The sequence below is a fragment of the Protopterus annectens genome, chromosome 7.part0 (assembly GCF_019279795.1).
Source record: "Protopterus annectens isolate FY-2018-M chromosome 7.part0, PAN1.0, whole genome shotgun sequence".
In the NCBI taxonomy this organism is placed as follows: Eukaryota; Metazoa; Chordata; order Ceratodontiformes; family Protopteridae; genus Protopterus; species Protopterus annectens.
The window spans coordinates 1,405,245,611-1,405,267,740 of NC_056739.1; the positions used below are offsets into that span (position 1 = coordinate 1,405,245,611).

The window sequence follows — 22,130 nt, forward strand, 5'->3', positions numbered from 1 at the left end:
ACCCACTGGGTAAAAACAATTTTCAGCTGAGGCTAGGGGAGAATATCTCCACATTTAAGTTGCACGTGTACATTTACATTTGCAGGGTAAAAACATCTATACATGAGCTTATTTACATGATTTTTAAATATTTTTAAATATTTCTTGCATGAACATAGCATTTTGCAAATACCCTATCAGAATACTAAACCAACCAAACCCTAGTACCATAAGGGTCCATAACTGGACCTTTACTCTTTAACATATTTACTAACAACCTTCACACTGCTTCTCTTTTTAGCTCTATTATATAATATGCAGATGATACTACCATCATCTCCTACTCAGATAACCTCCAACACCTCCAACAAATAACCCAAAATACCTTCACTGCAATCGAAGCCTGGTTAACCGAATCACAACTACTTCTTAATTCCAAAAAAAAAAAACAGTGTCTACTCTTCACAGCAAAACCCCTCTCACCTGACTCTCACTTTTGTATTTTCTCCCAAAGCAACTCAGAAATTGAAATCATATCCCTTGCTAAACTATTAGGTATTACCATTGACAATAAACTTACATTTGAACACCATATTTGGTAATGCCATTAAAAAAACCCACTGCAAATTAGAATCCCTATACAGACATAAACATTTCATGGACAGCACCACCAAAAAAGCTCTCGTCAACACTTACTTGCTCCCCTCCCTATTATATGGTACCCCCATTTTTATTAACCTGCACTCATCCCTACAAAATAAACTCCAGTCCTGCTACCATAAAATCACCAAATTTGACACAGGCAGCTCATACTGCTCACATCACTGCCAAGCCTTAAAACTGTCCATAGCACAAAAATGTGTCTACTATCCAAACAAGTACCCTGCCATTAAGAAAATTGTAATACCCTATAGCTCCACCAGAACCCTTCACTCTGAAAGTAAACAACTCATAAACGTACATGTACGAAACAAAACAGCTGGACACTGCCTTTACTCATACACTGTTGGTAAACTACGGAACTCACTTCTAACCAGTATAAACACCATTAGCTGCTTCAAGAAATTTAAACTTACCCTAAAGAACTACCTACTGAATACTAAAATCTGCCCCTGCATCTATCCAAATAGATAAACATCCTACTCTTCTTAAGCCTTCCTCTAGCTTACCCCAATCTTTACCCATCAAGACCAGTAGGAAACTCTTTTTGACCTACAAGTTATTTTATACAACTCTGTTCTTAATATAAATCTCACTAACATTAACTATCATTCTAACCCCTCACCCCTTTAAAACTACCCCACTAGTGATTTTTCTTTCCCTTGATTAATTCTCTCAACCTAACACTACCCCTCTAGTGATCTTTTCCTTTTTTAACTTTCAACCTATTTCAGTATTTACAAAAAAAAGGTGTGTGTGTACATATATCTTGGAAATTACTCTCTTTTTCTGTCTGATATTGTAACTTCCCACAATTTATTAGTCTGTTTCTCATTTTGTTATATTATACTGTATTGTACTTTAATTTCTGTTCTGTAAATTCTTGTAAAATACTGTACGATCATAATGCGTTTGTGGTGTTTTTCCCCCCGGGCCTCAGATGAAAATGGGTTCTTGTCCCAGTAGGACTTTCTCGATCAACAAATGTCAATAAATAAATAGATAAATAAATAACTTTTAACACAGCAAACAAGAGAGAAATTAACATAAATTGGGTAATTATTGAACAGAGAAATAACATACAATAACAGTTAATGCATTTATAGCATGATGGTTGCAGGAAAAGATCAATCTGGGGTGTTTTTGAGTGTAGTAATAATTTACAGACAAACAAGTAGAATGTATCTTAAAAACTGATAGAGATATGAAAGGAGAAGCTATAGAAATGAGCAGGAAGATAAATGGACAGAGGAGGAACTGTAGTTAGTGGTGGGGTGTGAGAAAAGGAGGAAGGATAAGAGTTTATAAAATCAATGGGGTATGAGGAGGAGTGATAAGATAAAAAAGACTGGGAAGCAAAGTGGCTGTAAGAGTTGAAGAAAAGTATTTATTTTTTATTTTACATTTGTTGACTGGGATAGTCTGACTGGATTCATGTCCATTTTCGGCGGAGGCCCGGGGAGAAAAGCTCCAAGATAAGCAGTTAAGATTACAGATACAATATACAGAGTGGTTACATACTTAACAAGTTATACAAATTCCAAGATTAGAGATAATCCCGGGTGTAAGTAACACAACTAAGCTAAATTATAGTTATTAACTCATAGTAGAGGAGAGTTACCAACATGTAATCCAAGTAAAGCTAGCCAGATGAACAGGAAGAACACAGCCATCTTTGCCATAAGTGCTGTTTAAGCAAAGTTTTAAAACTGGTTAAGGTTTCTCTCTTTTTAACTGTGTGGGGATTTCATTCCAGAGTTTTGACACATTATGAGAGTAGAGAGAGTATACAGCAGTGTTGAATCTCTTACTGATACATAGTAAACATTTATTGCTGGAGTAAAGGTCCTTAGTGGGTGAACAGTACAGTACAGCATTTTGTAATGTTGGGCATTTGGCTGGAGAGCAATCCATTTTAAATGTTTTAATGCAAGACAGACAGTGATATGTTTTATAAGGTTGGTTGGTTGAAAATTTAGCTATTTTGTAGTAGCAAGAGACTTATTTAGTTTTATACATAGTGTTGGTAATTTTAAGAATAATGGAAGCATATAATACAGAAAGAAGGGGGCACATTCCTAATAAGGTAATCCTTGGTTGACTGTCAGGTAGTGTTTGGCCCCATACAGGGAGCTGTGTTTTTGGTGAGTTTCCTGATGGAATGAAGTATGTGGTGATCAAATTTGATGTTTATTTTATTTATTTTATTTTATTTTACATTTGTTGACCGGGCTAGTCTAGCTGGATATATGTCCATTTTCAGTAGAGGCCCGGGGAGAAAAGCTCCACATAGAAAACTAACAGATATAGTACATTAAAACGTTAATTACAAGAATATAAAGTTAAAGTTGCATTAAAAAGAAGCTAAGTAACAATTTTATTTTAAAATGTTGTCATCTACGATGGCTCAGAGTAGTTTAGTTTTGCTTATGGTTTCTATTTTTCTGTTATCACTTGAGGTTATATGAAATGTATGTTTCTGGTTAAGGTGTTGTTTTGGAGTAAATGACATGTTTGTTTTGTTTTTCAATAAGCAGCAAATTAGAAGTTTTTAGCCATATTTCAATGCCAGTAAAAAGTGTTTCAGTGATGTGCTGTAATTTTGTTATGGATGGGACAGAGCAGATAAAGCTTACATCGTCGGCATATTGTACAAATGTTGCAAGTGTTATAGTGGTAGGAAGTTTATTTATGAAAATATTAAACAGAAGGGGACCGGTTACTGACCTTTGAGGAACACCTACAGAGATTGGTTGAAATGCTGAAAGGTTTTGTTGCCATTTAGTTGCCTGCTGACAAGTGCATTAGTAACTGTAAAAACAGGAAAGGGAGGAATAAGTGAGACGTGGTGTTAAAAGTTCAGAGAGAATCTTTTGGTTAGACACTTTGTCAAATGCTTTGGAAAGGTCAAAGGAAAATGAAGAAACATGGTTGCCTTCATTTCTGTATTGGCTTTATTATGTGCGAATGTGATTTTGTGTGTGTGTGTGTGTGTGTGTGTGTGTGTGTGTGTGTGTGTGTGTGTGTGTGTGTGTGTGTCTGTGTGCGTGTGTGTGTGCAGCTGAGCTAAAAGTAGTTTCACAGCAATTTAGCATAGTCAGAAAAATTGAGCATTTCAAAACACAGCATTTCTACAACCATTTCATACTCACTATGCTAAAAGATAGGTATATACACAATCCATCCATAAGGTCAAAATTCTTGTTGAGTGCATGTTAGTTTTATTTATTTATTTATTTATTGATATTTTAGTATTTTTTTATATTGTTGGTCCCCCTTACACAAGCCATCAGCTTCCCCTAAGAATCTTTTCTTCTTCACTTGGATTGCAAAACCCGATATAATCAGTCCACTGGACTTTCCAACCCATGTTTGAGGTCAGTGAGGAGACTGACACCCCACACAGCTCAGTAAAATATGCTGCTAAGGAGGATTTTTTTTGTTATGGCTAAGTTAGACCCCCCCCCCAGGTGCACAAGCATTGTCTTGGAGCAGATGTACAATGGACATAATGGTGCATCATCCTGCCTCTGCTGTGATTGACACATTGACATGCCTCCCTAACCACAGTGCCCACCATGCACATCACTGACCTTCCTGGAAATCAGCCATGAAGTGCACCCATCATCCCTAGCCGGTGCTTCAGGTGCTTTAGCAACTGACTGAACCTGGGTTACCTGGAATATAGTCAAGGCTTTACAACTCTGTGCTATGGTGCTGGCAAGTGCATGTTAGTTGAAGCATTCTGGCCAAATGCCATGCACCTTGTAAATAAAATGGTGCAATGGAGAACTAACAGAAAAAAGGTAATGGAATATGAGGGTATTTTATTATGAGGGAGTTAGTATGTGTATAGATTGGGGGGTATGAGGATACATCCCCCATGTGGTTGGTGCAGGGGTCTTGTTCACTTGCAGAAATTGCTTGTTTACTGTTTTTATACATTGCTCAATTAGCCCATTTTCTGATGAAGCGTAGTGATATAGATTTAGTAAAACCAACTTTATGCAAAATGTAATCTACTGAACTGCCATATATACCACTAGATGAGGTCAATAAATGTTTCTCTGTGTAGTGCTTACTAACTCCAGTACGGACAACTCAATGAGGTCAGTGAACATTTCCCTGTGCAGTCCTTACTCTTGTGGGTGCACCAAGAGCCTGTTCAACTGGTCTTCCATGGAGTCTTCTTGGCGGGATGTATGAGGTTGTCAGCGACAACTTCTATTGCATGACTTGACCCTTGACATACAAGGATAACCTGCATATTTGGTAACGGTGATGTCCCCTGTTTAGACACTATAGCACTATTCTGCTGTTTTTCATCATCTGCAGTATCCCTGTCATCTAGACTATTGAGCTCACAGCATAAATGAATGCTAACATTTTTTTACATTTATGTGCAGTTTTCTTTCCTGGCACTTCCTTTTTGTCACTCGCCAGGTCAGGAAGAAGCAGGAGAACATTGTGGGTTCTTGTTCAAGCAGCTTTACTATATACAAATACATCATAAATGAAGCTAAGTAACTTTAACTTATAAACAAACTAGCTATTATGCACATAGATGTTAACACTCTGGCTGCACCTTCAAAATGGCACTGAAGCTAACGCGTGCTTGGTATTTATATGCACACACAGACCTTGGAAATGCTTCTTAAAGGTACAGCATACCTGTTATTCTACATCCTCCCTCTTTGAGAAATGAGTCAGGCATTTTCACTGGTATTAATAAATATGCAATTTACACAGGAATAATATTCATTATGCAATTATACAACGCTAGGTACATATATACAACTATGTCCAAGTTGCTGTCTATTTCACACTAAGCTTTGAAATGCGACCATATTGTGTGACATAAAATTTGGGATCTGGTTTAGCAACTGGGATTGTCTCTGCTGACTGTTCAATCTCAGGAACCTTGGAACCATCTGCCACAACTGTATTAGGAGTCAAGACACATTCTGGAACAGGCATATGATCTGGATTGCTCTGAGAGTTAGAGTCTTTATCACAGGAACAATGTTCTGCTACAGGACAAAGATGTCTGCGATTTCTCCTGTACTCCACCCTCTCGGATTTAACAAAATGGGATCTCGGCTCTGCACATATACTTGTTACTTGACCAATCCGGTCGAAACATTTCACTGTTTGTATGCTCACTCTCTCTCCTTCTTTCAACGGATGAAGAAATCTGCCTTATTTGTCATGATTGGACTTTTGAAAAGAACACTCTTTAGATAACTGGGCTATAATGATTTTGTTGTTTTAAGCTTTAGGCCTCAATAAACTAGAACTGATAAGACAATGTTGTTCTGGTTTGCCTGGATAGAAGTCTGTGAGCAGGTGAGCCAAGTTTATCGTCACAGGGTATGTTTCTGAGAATGAGTAAATTCAAAAAAACATTGGTATTATCATAGACCATTTGACTTTGGATATTCTGGACTACTAGTAACATGTACAAAGTCCCATTCTTTTGCAAGTTTCTGAAACAACTGACTAGTAAATTGGGTTCAATTGTCAGAGACTAATTTCTGTGGACTGCCATGGACTGAGAAATGGCATTTCAACTTAGTAATGACTGAAGTAGAAGTTAGATTAGGTAGTAGATCAATCTCAATTCAATTTGAATAAGAGTCTACCAGTACTAAGTAATGTTGATTGTTCCACTCAAATATGTCAGTAGCTACTATTGACCAAGGTAGTTCACAGATTTGACTTAGCTGATGTGGTTCTTTTTCCAAAGTAGTACTATTACATACTGAACAGGAAGAAAGTATTCTATCAATGTCTTTTGCTACAGAAGTCCAAAACACAAGTCATCTCCCCCTTCTCTTAGTAGATTTGGAACCTGGGTGACCATTATGCAAAATCTGGATATACTCTTATTGTAAGGAAGCAGGAACAACAATTTTAGGACCTTTGAAAATAATGTCATCTTCCATCAACAAAGATATCCAAGATAAAACAATAAAAAATGCCGCTGGCCACAAATAAATCCAAAATAAAAATAAAAAACAGGTGCGACTGCTATAGACAAGGATATTTATTCATAAAACAATAGCCAAGCACATTTCACAACGGAGACTTCTTCAGAACAAAATGACATCACCTGAAAATGACCATAATTTATACACATATTACTAATTAGTTAAATAGTTAATTCCTTAATTACACCAAAATTAAAGGTATAAAACCATAAACGAAACTTGATACCATGTGAAACAACCGAGCATTATATATAATAACAACATAATAAAATCATGTACAGACATAGTATGCTTACTTATAAAAATACAGATATAAAAAGAAAATTTATATGTTAAAAATGCAGTTCATAGTCTGTTAGACCTATCATTCAATAAAGATTTAATAGATATGGCATCATTTAATCCTGAGGGGGGTGTTGGCAGCTAGCGTAAATTGCCATTGTGATTCTTTCTTATACAATACATTTTTCCAATCCCCTCCCCTGGGGGCCACAGTAACCACCTCTAGAATCTCAAATTTGAATGATGAAAAATTGGTACATAGAGTGGAATGCTTATATAATGTGTTTGTATCTTTTTTATTTTTAATGTCATTCGTATGTTCGTATATTCTATTGCGTAGGGCACGTTCTGTTTTGCCCACATAGTATGCCATAAATGTCACGCAATATGCCAAGATATAAATCTAACATAACTTCTCATACCATTAGGTAAATAAATATCTGCAGACCGACTAATATAACTACACTGACTACATCTTCCACACATATTAGTTCCTAGACTAGAATGTGTATGATTCTGAATTTTGTTTTCCATGTAGTATTTGAGATTGAATGTATCATGCCAAATTAGAAATATAATAATTAATAATTGGAATATTTTTTCAACCACCCTTAGTTAACAAAGTTGGTAGAAATCTTGGCATATTGCATGACATTTATAATTTTTCATCATTCAAATTTGAGATTCTAAAGGTGGTTACTGATATCTATTAAATCTTTAAGCATACTATGTCTGTACATGATTTTATTATGTTGTTATTACATATAATGATTGGTTGTTTCACATGGTATCAAGTTTCTTTTATGGTTTTATACCTTTAATTTTGGTGTAATTAAGGAATTAACTATTTAACTAATTAGTAATATGTGCATACATTATGGTCATTTTCATGTGATGTCATTTTGTTCTGCTGGATCAGTCATTGTATGATCTCATAGCTTATCAAGTCTTATGGTAGAAAAATTATGCACTTCCATGACATTAAAGTCAAAATTCTCTGCGTCAAGATGTTCTACTGTATTTCTGGGCAATCTGGATAAGGTATCAGCCAGATAAAGAAGTCTGCCTTTCATATAAACCATTTTGAAGTTGTACTTTTGCAATTTAAGCATCATTCTTTGTAATTTCACTAGAGCTGAATGCATAGGCTTTTTTAAAATAGTAACCAAAGGTTGATTTCAATCTGGATATCTCAACCATAGATATCATCATGAAACTTTGGAACATGCAAACACTATTGCCAAAAGTTCTTTCTCAATTTGAGCATACTGCTTCTCAGTCTGGTAAGTGTTCTAGATGCATAGGCTACTGGCCTGCCTTCTAGAAGAATAACTGCACCTAAATCAAATTTTGAAGCATTGCAGGAAAGAGTTACTGGTTTGTTGACATCATAGTACTTTAAAATTGGTTGGATAGCAATTTTCTACTTAAGAACTTCAAATGCATTCTGGTACTGTTTTAGCCATGACCATGTAACATTTTTGCATGTGAGCTCTCTCAAAGACACTGTCAGTTCACTGTAGTCTGGTATGAACTTGGCTAAATAGTTAACCATACCAAGAAAACTTTGCAGAGCTTGCACGTTATTCAGTACTGACATTTCAAGAATTGCAGCTTGTTTGGACGGGTCTGATCTCAGGCCAAGACTTGTAAAAAATGACCTACATATATAACTTCTGGTAGTCTGAATCTGCACTTCAGAGGATTGAGCTTTAATTTCACTTGACATGCTCTGTCTAGAACTCTCAAGATTTCCATCATACTCTACCTCACCATTGCCTCTGACCAATAAATCATCTACTATTATGGCACAAGGATAACCCGAAAAAATTTGCTCCATTGCACCCTGAAAGACTTCACTTGAAGAATTTATTCCTACTTCGAGACGATCTATGCCTGACATACAATGCTATGTCAAATCCAGAATTAATGGTTTGTGATCAAGCATCACTTGCCAAAATGGACTCTTTGCATCCAAGACAAAAAAAACAGTGGCATTCAGTGTCAGAGCTGCAACTTCTTCAACTGTACACATAGGATGATGCGGTCCCTTCAGTGCTTTGTTCAAATCTCTTGGGTCAATGAATATTCTGATTTCATCTGAGTCTTTTTTATGAGCCACTACCATGGATGACACCCAATTCGGTAGGTTCTGTAACTGGACGAATTACACCTTATTGCACCATTTTATCCAACTGAGCTTTGACTTTCTGCTGCATAGCTATGGGACCAATGGACTGATCTCTGGATCTAGTTTCATAGAATATACCACTGGAGGTTTGCCCAACTTGTCATCAAAAACATCAGAATACTTTGAAAAAATAGTGTTCTTGAAGCTGGAACTGGGAAACATGCTTATTTGATGAACTTCTTTGGTAAAAGAAAGCAGATTCAATCTTAAACTGTCCCTGAGACCCAATAATGACTGCACAGGTCTTCGAACTACATAGAATAATAGGCTATAACAGTTCTTGGCCACATAACACAAAAGCACTACTGAGCCTTCAGTTTGAATGTCTTCACCTCCATAAGCAACACATTTTGCACAACTAGTCACATTTAGTTGTTTACCAGTTCTGACCTTTGCAAAAGTATCCACAGACATAACATTACACTATGAACCAGTGTCTACTTTCAGCTCAGTGCATTTACCATTGATCTGAACAGTACAAAACACTTCATTTCTTGCCAACAGATCTACTGCATCAATCTTTTCACCAATCACTGACACACCATCTACATAGAAAGTGGATTGTTGCAGGTTTACTTGATCAGCTTGCTTTTTTGAGTGACCCTTCTATGTAACTGTGTGAGGTCTACTTGATTTACAAAATGTTTGAAAATGGTTCCATTTCTTACATTTGTGGCATTGCTGACCAAATGCTATGCACTTTTGTCTTCTGGACTCATGGTTGGCACCACAATTGCGACAGTTAACAATAAAGCTTGATTTCGGTTTTGCTGATTCACCCTTATACTGTACTGAACATCGTCTGTTCTGCACAGGATAACCTTGGTTCTGCACTGAGCATACTCCTTTAACTGAACTGGTCTTGGAATTTGCTAGAAGACTGCAGGTTTTAACCGGAAGTCCCGGGGGGGCTGCTGCTGCTATGTGCTTACACCTGCTTTTGCCTGTCACATGTTGGATGCTGTCTATATTAGCTCTGCAGCCTGTTGAAACCATGCTCTTATCACTAGCAAGCATACTTGCATGCCTTTCTGTAACTTTATGGATCTGACAAATCTCAATGGCTTTGCTCAGCATGAAATCACTGTCATGAAGCAAAATCTTTCTCACAGCAACATTATTAATACCACACATGAGTCTGTTCTTTATTAACTCATATTTTAAAATCACCAAACTTTCACATTTTAGCTTTGTTTCTTAGGTCAGTAATATAAGTTGCGAAAGTTTCCCCTTGCTTCAGTATCTCATGTAAAACAAATGCCTCTCTAATGTAACATTAGTCTGGGGGTTATGCATTTCTTGGAATTTGCACTTCAAACACTTGGGGTCTTCCCTTGATTCAGCCTGTACAACAATACAAGTTTCTCCCTCACCTTCGTACACTGCTGGTGCATAGACAAATGAATACTCCCTTTCAATGGCCTCTGACCCTGCTAGGTTTAGCAAAATGAATGCCCTGGCATGCACATCTTTATCAGAATAAGCTGCTTGTACAAATATATCATACTGTTGCTCAAGTATTTTCCAATTCTCTGCAATATTCTTATCAAATACAGGTGGTTGTGGCTTGCAAAATGTCTGCCATATTAACATATCTTAGTGAAGACTTTTGTAAATATACACGAACACACACACTTATACATACACATATACATGTGCTTGAAATTTATGCCAGTACTTGAAATAGCACAATAAGCCTCTGTATAGCTGAATTTTATGATGTGTAGAATAACAGGTATGCTGTACCTTTAAGTAGCATTTCCAAGATCTGTGTGTGCATATAAATAGCAAGCACGTGTTACTTTCAGTGCCATTTTGAAGGTGCAGCCAGAGTGTTAACATCTATGTGCATGATATCTAGTTTATTTCTAAGTTAACGTTACTTAGCTCCATTTAAGTCTCCTGGGCACTATAATACTCTGACATCACTTTACTGTAAAAGTCACTTCTCTTGAATTATTTTACTGTACAAACCGTTTATCTTGAAATTATCTGGCTGAAAAAGTCATTTATCATCATTTTAAGAAACCTTTCGAATTACTGCACAGTGGGAATAAAACATTATGAAGTAACTGTACTTTACGAATAAACTATTTTTTTAAGTAATCGCAATTTGCGAATAAACTGTTTCAGAGTAATTATACTTTGCGAATGAACTGGGCAGAAGAAGCTCACAGTGAAAAACACTTTGAAATAACTGTACTTTGCGAATAACAGTACACAGCACACTGAAATTTCCCAAAATGCACTTTGCCAAATACTCTGTACAGTGCAAGAAACACTCTGTAATGGCAGCACTCTGCGAATAGACACACCCATGCACAAGAAACATTTCAAAATGGCTGTATTTGACTGCACTTCACAGAATAGTTGTACTTTTCACACAACAAAATCTTCAAAATAAATGAACAGTAATAAACACACACTGTAAGTACTTTTACACACTTTGAGATACTTTGAATAGTTATGCTATTCAAGATTTCAATCAATGCAAAGTAGTAATTTATGACAAAACACATTAATTTGTCAAAACACATGCAGTCACCTTACTTTATTTATGCTCAATGTGCCCTTTTCTGCCCCTTTTGTTATATTAATTTTGCTCATTTAATCTCTTACTGTGCCCTTTTTGCCCTGTCATTATATTTGTTTTGTTCATTTAATCTCTTTTCATGTCCATTATACTTTCTTGTGTTTGTTTTAACTCTAGACATGCTTGTTTTACTTTAAACATGCTCATTTTACTTTAAACATGCTTGTTTTTCAATTCTGTGGTAGTTCAGAACTCCTTATGTACTTTTCTGATACTCGTTTTATCAAATAACCTAATTTCAAACATTTTACTTGATTAATGAGCTTTTTATACTTCTATTTTGCTTAATAAATATTTCTGTGCTATTCGTTTGCTTAGTAATAAGTTTTGTGCCTTTGTAATGCTCTGTTTTATCTCTTTTAATAAATAAATCTTCTGTGCATATTTTCTTTACCTTTAGCTTGCTTCTGGCCCTTTTTTACTCTCAGTTCACTTAGTTTGCCTTCATCGTTACCTGTGCACGTTGTGGCTCTGAAAAGTAGTCTTTGCAATCCCACTTCTAACACCATGTTGCTCACCAGGTCAGGAAGAAACAGGCAAACATCGTGGTTCTTGTTCAAGCAAATTTATTATATACAAACACATCATAAATGGAGCTAAGTAACGTTAACTTAGAAATAAACTAGATATCATGCACATAGATGTTAACACTCTGGCTAAACCTTCAAAATGGCACTGAAAGTAACACGTGCTTGCTATATATATGCACACACAGATCTTGGAAATGCTACTTAAAGGTACAGCATACCTGTTATTCTACACTTTTGCCATGCACCTGGGGGTCCACAGGGGGCAGCTACCCTGAAGTAGCCTAATACATATATAGTTACAGTCTGGTTCTGAAAGGCATACCATGATCTCTTTGATTCAACTGTACCCACCAATCTAATTACTTCTTTTACCTAAGGTAGCACTACTATGAATGTTTCTAGGGATTCTGATTACTTGCCCCAGGTGTTAATCCACAGCCATTGCAATTCCCTCATTAGCACTCTGCATAGGGGAGCCATTAGGATGGTTGATGCCATGTGGCCTAGAATCTTCAGGTTCTATCTGACAGTCCATTTCAGTAAGACTGCCATGTTTTTGAAAACGGTTGTCAAAAACTGCACCTTCTCTAATGGGAGAAAGACTCTTCAGGTATTTATGTAGAGGACTGCCTCTAGGAATACCATCTGCTGAGCTAAGCACCGATAAGACTTTGCTGGATAACAATGAAATTAAATCTGGTTTGGCATGTTATGATAGCAATCTAGGTTCCTCTTCATCTACTTTAGACACTGAGCATGGATTAGACAGCCATCCAAAAAAGGATAAAGGTGGATGCCCTCGATTTTGAATTGTGTTATCAGTGGGGTAGCCATTTGTTAAATAAGGGTGCGCCATGAACCTCAGGTACTTCCTGTATCTTTTTTAAAATTATACAGATTAGATGAAAACTAGAGAGCTTGAGGGCTTAAAAGTGGGAGCAATGCTTGGCGGGTCAGCATTTTGAACTGCGGGTTTTTAGGTGTTTATTTAGGTTTTATAAATGTAAAATAGGTGTGTAGGGACCATCCTTCCTTGATGGCATAAACAGCCTTTAATATAAATCTTTTCCTTCCTGTCTATAGAGAACCTCTTGTATGGCACCTTGGACTAATATTTCCACCAGGATAAGCTTAAGCTTTCCTAGGTTCTTTTGACATTATGGTACTGACGAGGTTCCCTTCTTCTGTGGCCTGGACAAGAACTGCAGTTTGTAGCCTCTGGAGATCATACCATGAACCCATTACTCTGTGGGTAAGGAGAAACACTGTTTATTGCAAGAGGCCAGCCTGCTTCCTATCTTTCTGGGTGTTATTTTATATGTACATGCAGGTGGATTTCAGGAGGCCATGGTGGGGTTTGGTAGACTGGAGCAAGAGGATAATGCTAGTGTAGTCAAAGCTACTTCCAGCTGGGGAAAGGACTCTAGGCCTCCCGACTTCCCACTCACATCATGCTGTCATTTTTCTCCTGAGTAGCTTTTCTGCTTATAGCCTGTTTGCGCTTGTTCTGCCCCTGTTAGATGAGTCTTTGCTCAGAACAGTAATTCCTATTACATTTGGGGAATAGAGGGTGGATCATGGATCTCAGTGACTCCATGGTCTCTCCTTTGTCTACCACTTTGTAGAACACATTATACACCTGGCGTCTGAAGAGTGGTTCCTTGTGAAGGAGTGCACTGAAAAGCTGTACCTTCATGTCCTCAGGCATAGACTAAGGCAGTCAAGAATGTCTTGTAATCAGTGACCCTGTCACTGCAGTCCTTAGTGCTGTATCTATATCATCATATCTATACATCAGAGCATGCTTCCCCAGATGCAAAGAAATCTGAGATGTTCTATGAAGGTAAGCTATTTAGGGTTCATCTTATAATTCCCAACATGTTCCTAATATTAGAAAATGTGGGGTTTACAATTTAAAGGACTAAATGCCAGGATTGCTGAGGCATATGGATTCTTTCCAAAACTGATAAGTTATCTGCTCTCATTGTCCTTAGGGAGAATTTGGAATCCCAGAGCTAGTTTGACTCCTCTAGCAGATTCTGGGGACAGTGTGCCTTGGTTTGCAATGGGATTTTTATACAGGGACTTATGAAAACCCTGTACACTGTAGAAACAAATCAGTCCTCTTAGAGTGGGGGATAGAGTCTGGTTACAAGGACGGGGCATAAAAAAACACTGGAACAGCTACTTGTTTTGGTGAGCTAGTCTCATACTACTACATTCTTCTGGGAAGTGGAGGCCTCAGGTGTTTGTCATTGGAAGTGCTATGTTATTATGTACAAGGAAGGTCCTCTGGGTATAGGTTGGAGGTCATAGTGTCCTGGGTGGGACCCAGATAGAGAGGATGAGCTGCATCTGACCTTAAGCTTTGTAGGAATTGGAAGAAAACCTGAGCCACTTTAGCCGATCTGTGGGAGCAAGGCAGGAGAAGATTAAGAAATGGTAACCCATCAAATGGCAGATATAGGCCTCAGATAATAATGAGTGGCCACAGGGGAATTGAAAACCCTAGGGGAGTTGTTACTGGGTTCCTGTTTCATAGCAGCACAGATGTCCTCCTCTCCTATCACCAAAGGTATACTGCCCTTCCTTTCTGAAATAATCAAGTAGCTTTCTGGTCAGCATTAGCTGTCAGCTTCTTTGACGTTTGCTAGGTTCAATGCTGGTTGTGCCAGGAGATGGTGATGTGGTGTCCTCCAAAGGTGTATCACTAGAGGCTGCACCTGTAGCAGATATGAGAGACTGTTTGAGCACCTCCACGGAGTTGACATCCTTGGATCTAAAATCCTGAAGGCAGCTGTCTAACTACCTAGTCTCTTTTGGCATTTCTGTATGCCTTTCCCGTTCTCTGTTTTTTAAGGGGATGAAGACATGCAGACTTATATAAAATGGCTGTTACATTTGTTTTGTTCAGATAGATCAGGAGGAAATTACATATAGCCCTAAATGTACTGGGTCAGAATCCCTGGCACATATTGCAATCACTGATACTGTCCTCTAATCATAGATAATAAACACACTAGTCATCGAAATCTGTATAAGGAATGTGATACATGCAAGTACCTCTACAAAGTTTAACAGAGGCAGACAAGCCCTACTACTCTCTGAAAGAACCAGATGGTAAAAATGAAATAGAAGTGTCCCCAAAGGGGCATATATCTGGACTGCTCTTTAGTCAAAGCTTAGCCCAACAGACTTAATACACACACACACACACACACACACACACACACACACACACACACACACACACACACACACACACACACACACACACACACTCATACACTCTCTCTCTCTGTATTCTGAGCAGTGATTGTACATTCAGCAAATGCATCAAGAAAGAGCTAAAGACTGTGTAGGTAGACATTATTTTTATCCCAATTACATGAAAGTATCTGGAGTAATGTAATACCAGCCTGGCCAGGGGAGAAGGGATGGATGGATGTCAGACCTTGTGGCAGAGCTCCCTGAAGTCATAGGTTCATAGGTTCATAGGTTCATAGGTTCATAATAGGCTATCTGCCCTGGGGCAATTATAAGCCTAGCCCAATTCTGTATGGCTTACGCCACCCCTTGATTTGAGTATACTGTGCCCTTTTTATAGGTTCATAGGTTCATACTAGGCTATCTGCCCTGGGGCAATTATAAGCCTAGCCTGATGTTGACTGCAAACATGACCCACGTGTACAGCATGCCGCTTTAGACTAATATCCAGCTAATCACATATGTGTTGGGGTTTTTTAATAGCACATGCTACATTTAAAACTCCTTAAAACAACAGTGGCCCCTACAAATTGCACAGCATTCTTAGTGCTGTACCTACTGTTTTGCAATAATGCTATACATTTAATTCAAAGCCGCAAATGCTGTCTAGTGCCAATGGAATCAGGTAATGCAAGTTCAAAACTATCAGCAGTGATATCTCAGAAAATTCTGTTTTATTATTAGTTTGGAAAGAAAATAATGCTCAAAACAAAATCCCTACCACATAACAGTGAGCAAATTTTTGCTCAGTTAGAACTTTGTTGGATTCAAACTGGCAGAACTGGATTTAATAAAGTTTGAGGAGGTGGATTTTGATAGTTCTTCCACAGCAGATTTTTCATACACTCGTCCCCCACTTGCATCCCATGATTCGCAGTTTGCCAGGTAGGTTACAAGAAGCATGGAAATTAACAGAATAGTGCAACTGTTTTCATCTAGCAGTACTTTTAAATCTGTATGTATACATGCTCCACACAATGAAATAAAGGCATTATTTAGGATTAAAGTACAAAATAATGCAAATGAGTATTCTTGTTAATACTCCATTATGTTAGTTGACATAATGAATATGACAATTTATCATAACTTAAAGTATTGCACTGACCTTCAAACTTTTCTATGATCTGGACAGACTCTCCAAGCTCCAGCACCAGGCCTTGAGGAACTGATCCTCGAAAACTGCAGATCACTAGAAAGCATGAGAAAACAATATCTTAGCAAGCATGTCGGAACAGCCATTTCATTTAAGTTTTGGTCATTCTGTTAAGGAAAGAAATATTTTACCAAACATGATATACTATTACCTACTTCTTTAGTTTCCTTTCCATTACATAAATAGGAAATCCTTTCGTATCGTGTATAACAAGGAAACAGAAAAGCCAATATATGCACCAATGGTGACATTTTCTGCTGCTTATCCAATAAGTAACTAAAGTCCCATTTCATATTGAAGTTTGCATTGTTTTTGTTTCTGGATAAAGGTTGGACATTTGGTCAAAGAGAAAAGCAGGAGAGAGACTTAAAGACAGACAGTGTTGAGTATCTGATGCAGTCCATTTCCTGTACAAGATTTAAAAGAATAGAGTTAACTCTCCTAGTAAACACACTGTCTTTAATACGATCTCTATGAAAATCCTAGTGAGGCTTCATCTAATAGTTTACATGATTTTTTTTCAATATGTGATTTTTTTAAATGTATTTCCCCTATTTGGTATCATTCCATCTTGATCTTCTTCTTCTTTCGGCTTTTCCCGGTTAGGGGTTGCCACAGCGAATCACCTGTCCGCTCATGATTGGCAGTGGAGTTTTACAGTGTCGAGTTGCCAGCCCAGCGCCCAACCTTCCACAGAAGGCACACACACGCACTCACACCTAGGGCCAATTTAGAGTGTCCAATCCATCACTCCATCTTGATCTAAATATTTTAAATCCCTAAATGTTAGTACTTTCTCCAGCATCCATTTATTTTCCAAGTATTCAATAGTATATTTTCTTGTGTTTTACTACTTCAGCCAATGCCTGCAAATGCACTGTCACCTCATGCATAACTAACTTAAGTACAACTTTTCAAAATTGTTTGCACATTTATTCTAACTTTTTCAGTCTCCTCTAATGATTTTACAGTATTCTCCCATATAATTTGCATATGCTTCAGTGACTGTTACAAATCTGTATTTCCAAAACATCTGATATGCAATATGCAATATTCTCTGCAGTGCAAAATAGACATGAATAATTAAACAGGGACATATTATGTGAGTAGGCAAAAACTTCACCGTAAGGAGCAAGACTGAGAGGATATGAAGAAGGGTAAGGGAACAACATTGCAGTTCCAGTGGCAAAACTGATAAGGACAAAGAAAGGGCTACAGAAGGTAGCATGAACAGCCACTGACAGTGGCAAGCAGCTGCCACATGTTTCAAAGATATGTGACCAACAAGATGGACATTTTATTGATTTCAAAAAAGAGGTGGAAAGAAGGGTGCTAGGAAAAGAGGCACAGCAAGGAGAGAAACACAGCAGGAGCATGGTAAGGTGAAGCAGGCTTGGAGGAAGTGTCAACACTTTTTTAGTGAAAGGCCTCCATTTTATGAATATAGAGAAAGAATGGAATAAGGAGGTGAAAGTCATGAAGGGGGAGGAATAGAGGGGAAGCATGGTCAGCAGGGGTAAAGGTATTCACATGGAATAGTACAAATGAACAAGGCTGTATATGCATACACAAGATGGGGAACATAGATACACAGAAAGAGACAGACAGATTAAATTAATGGCAAGGAACAGACTGCATGCCAACTGTTAAAAGGTCCAGAGGGACACTAGAGGGACACTCCTGGGAACACAGAGACACAGTTTCTTGGTTCAGCTGAAAAGTGATGGGGAACATTCTCTCTTCTGGTAGTTTGATGGCATCAGTCAGCTGGTTTAATGAGTCTGATACCTGCTGCAATACAGCTGGTCATTGACAACACAGTGTGCCATCACCCAGTCAATCACCACCTCCACCACACATTCAAGAAAGGGCAGGTGACTGTCATGGGCTAACTATCTGGATGGGTGGGAATGGGTGGAAAAAGGTGAGACCATCTCCCTGCAAGCCACTCCCACTTTGTATCTTTATTACAGCTGCAGCTTTAGCAGGAGATGCTGTTGGTGGCTCTGATGGAGGACCACTGTGACCTGTTGAAGGCAGACACTATGAGAAAAGTGTTATTAGTGAAGCGGAGCTATAGCTGCACACAATATACAGTACAGATGCACAAATGTGATGCCACTAACCCAGCTGTGCTGCTAGTTTCTACTAGTTCCTTCTGCACTTGGCAGTCTTCTTCTCTTAATCAGGCCTTGGGTAAAGACAAAAGGGATATGCAAGCCACCACATATGACATACAGGTGTGACTGACTTGTGGATTACAGCGCAAAGCTACAGACCCACATATACATCCAAGCAAGCATAAGCATGAGATAGAAGATACAGCACCAGACAGATACTACACTGCCATCTGATTTGCAGTTAAGAAGAACCAAGACAAGGTGCCCACAGCTAGTGCAGCAACCTACATTACCAAGTGTAAGTAGAGTGGAGCGGGAGCAGCCGCATTATCACAGGTATGTGCAGCAAAGCAGAAACATGAAATGCTGGCTACACCTTATCAGGGGCTAAATCATGTGCCCTACCACACAAAATAACACAGTACCACAACAGAACATACAGTGGCAGTCACTCACAGCAACAGGCCTGGTACATCCTGAGATCTGTCAGTGGAAATAAATTATATTGGGAAGATAGCTGTGAAAGACAGAAATAAAAGCTACTGTTTGCAGTATTCAACAAAGGGAAAGAACAGCCATAACTCACTCAAGTAAAAAGGAAAGATGAAATTAACACTTTTGTTCTCTTTAATGACATTACACAGAACAAAAGTGCTAATTTTATCTTTTTTACTTGAGTTACGGCTGTTCCTTTCCTTTGTGGTTGAGCTTGGTTTTCTAGTTATTTTTTACTTGGTTTTTGAGCACTGTTTGCAGTATGACACAGCAAAAATGGCAAACAGTAGCCACACAGTTCAGTGTACCTCTGTCTTAACCCTGCTTCCCATACCCATAGATCTTAAGAGAGGTTATGATACAGATCATTGCATCAGTGCCTGATATTCCTGCTGGTCATCTTGAACATCTGGCCTGCCAAGTCATATGCCTAAGGTCACAAAAGCTGCTCCCAAACTGGTTGTGTCAGAGAAAAAGCATAAAAGTGCTCTCTGAAAAACTCTAGGCAGGTCTTCTCCATGTGGAAATAGCATCTGCAGCCATTGTCATGAATCTTCAGTAATTCAGAATGATAACTTGAGAATTAGGCCCCACACAGGACATTGAATCATGATTATCTCACCTTAGTGCAATGATATACTGCAACATATGTATACACACAACCTGCCTATGGAAGCAGGTATCTGTAGCATTTCAGTGACAAGCAAATGAACTGGTCAATTCCTTCCGTCAGTTATATGCTTCATATCAGTTCACAGACAACAGCAGGACAGAGGTAACCTTGTGTGTATATGTGTGTGTGTGTGTGTGTGTGTGTGTGTGTGTGTGTGTGTGTGTGTGTGTGTGTGTGTGTGTGTGTGTGTGTGAGAGAGACTGTGTGTGTACGATTTATTAGGAATCAGGGCTGCAGTCTTGTCTGAGCAGATTAAAGTACTACTTGACAGCACAAAAGCAGGATTCCCATAAGACAGAGACTGACAAGGTACATATTGGTGTACAGTACTGTGATAAAAGGTACTGCATCAGCAGCATCATATCCTTGTGAATACTACCCTGTGAGCAAACGTCTATAATAGTAATTTAATTATGGTAACGCTAATGTTCAGCACTATACTTGTGTGCAACACACACCTGCATCTACAGAGTTTGTACGTTATTAGTCTGTACACCTACAACTGTATCCAAGAGATGGCAACCTACTGCAACAGGAATGCCATTACATCCCCCTCATATCTGTCCTATTCTGTATAACACACTGTCATACACTTGTGTAGGCCTGCTTGCAACTAAGAAATGATAGCACAATTATATATATGATTGCCAAAGGCTCCATGAGACAAAGCAAACCAGGGATGATGCTATGGCTGGACTCATACAATCTATAGTTGAACAACAAGAAGCAAAATATGTATATAAACAACAAAGACCAACAGTGAGTCCCAGCTCTACCTTCCAAATAAAATTTATTCCGTTGAACAGATCCTTTCTCTAGCGCCTCGGCCAACAGCCTTTACAGAGTAAAACAGTAAAACTCATAAAACACTTGCAATATATACAAAAGACAAATAATTAATCAATTATGTAATCAAACAGTCAAATTACATATACTAAATATATTTAAAGTCATAGTCTTAGACAAGACATTGCCAGTTACATTCTCTATTCATTCCATATGGTTGCAAAGTTCCAAATTTCATAATCAAAATAGATTCCTTTTGTCTTAATATATTTTTTTGCCCATCTAAATCATTATAATAAAGTGGAACATGTTCCAAAATAGAAACTTTTATATGTTCAATATTTCCATGATGTACAGAGTTAAAGTGCTCAGCAATGGGACTAGTAATTTTATTATTTTTTACATCTCTAATATGCTCTTTAATCCTGTCCGCTAACATTCTTTTTGTTTCCCCAATATAATATTTATTACAATCACAAAATATAACATAAATAACACCCCTACTCATACACGTATATTTAGCTCTTATAGTAAAGGTTTTTCCATTTATTTTATCTACCTCATTCACTACATGTTTACAAATGGAACATTTTCCACAAGGGAATGTTCCCAGATTTTGCACAGTATTTAGTCCACTAATACAGGGCTTTTTATAAATGCTATGTACTAAAAAATCCTGTATACTTTTACCTTTTTTGTATGATATCATCAATTTTATGTCTTTTAATGATGCAACATCTTTCTTAATAAAATTCCAGTACTCCAGAATTATTTTATTACTAATTATAGAAAAATTAGTGTACTTTGTAACAAAGAACATTCTTTCCTGATCAATGTTATATTTATTATTGTATTCATAATTATTCTGTCTAATGGTGCCTTTACTATATCTAAAAGCTCTACATAGACTATTTTCTATATTAACTGGATTATATCCTCTAGCTTTAAATATCTTGGCTGCTTTATATGCCTCATTATAAGCCATTTTAGTATCAGAATTCAATCTTTTTATTCTGAGAAATTCTCCATAGGGAATAGCTGACAATGTGTGTGGAGGATACAATCTATACTTGCACACACTGTATCCATGTCCATCTCCATGTGGATCCTGTGCCACCATTGGTTCACTACACCTCAGTGATGCCTCTGGCCAGAGATATGTGTCAATATCCGTGATGGCCACACAGCATGGCCATTGCAGGGAATACTGTATGTCTCTGTCATGGATGTAATATCACATCCAGTATGGGGCAACTCATGTGCAAATCCCATACAGATCACATTGCACCTCTTCTACCACATGTATCTTGTAGTTCATCTAAACTGGTAATGTGACAGAAACCCACTGCACATCTGGAAGGTGCCTTCCTCATGATCTGCCATCGTAGTGTCCACACTGCTGAAGCCTGTA

At 37.9% G+C, this 22,130-nt stretch overlaps 1 protein-coding gene across 1 annotated transcript in view; it reads right to left on the reverse strand.

Annotated features, from left to right (window-relative positions):
* Nucleotides 1–22,130, reverse strand: part of DOCK3 (dedicator of cytokinesis 3) — a 4,843,230-nt gene that overhangs the window by 3,794,876 nt on the left and 1,026,224 nt on the right. Inside the window, exon 2 of the mRNA XM_044077993.1 lies at nt 16,598–16,681. Within this exon, the coding sequence (XP_043933928.1) occupies nt 16,598–16,681 (84 nt within the window). The remainder of the gene's footprint in view (nt 1–16,597; nt 16,682–22,130) is intronic.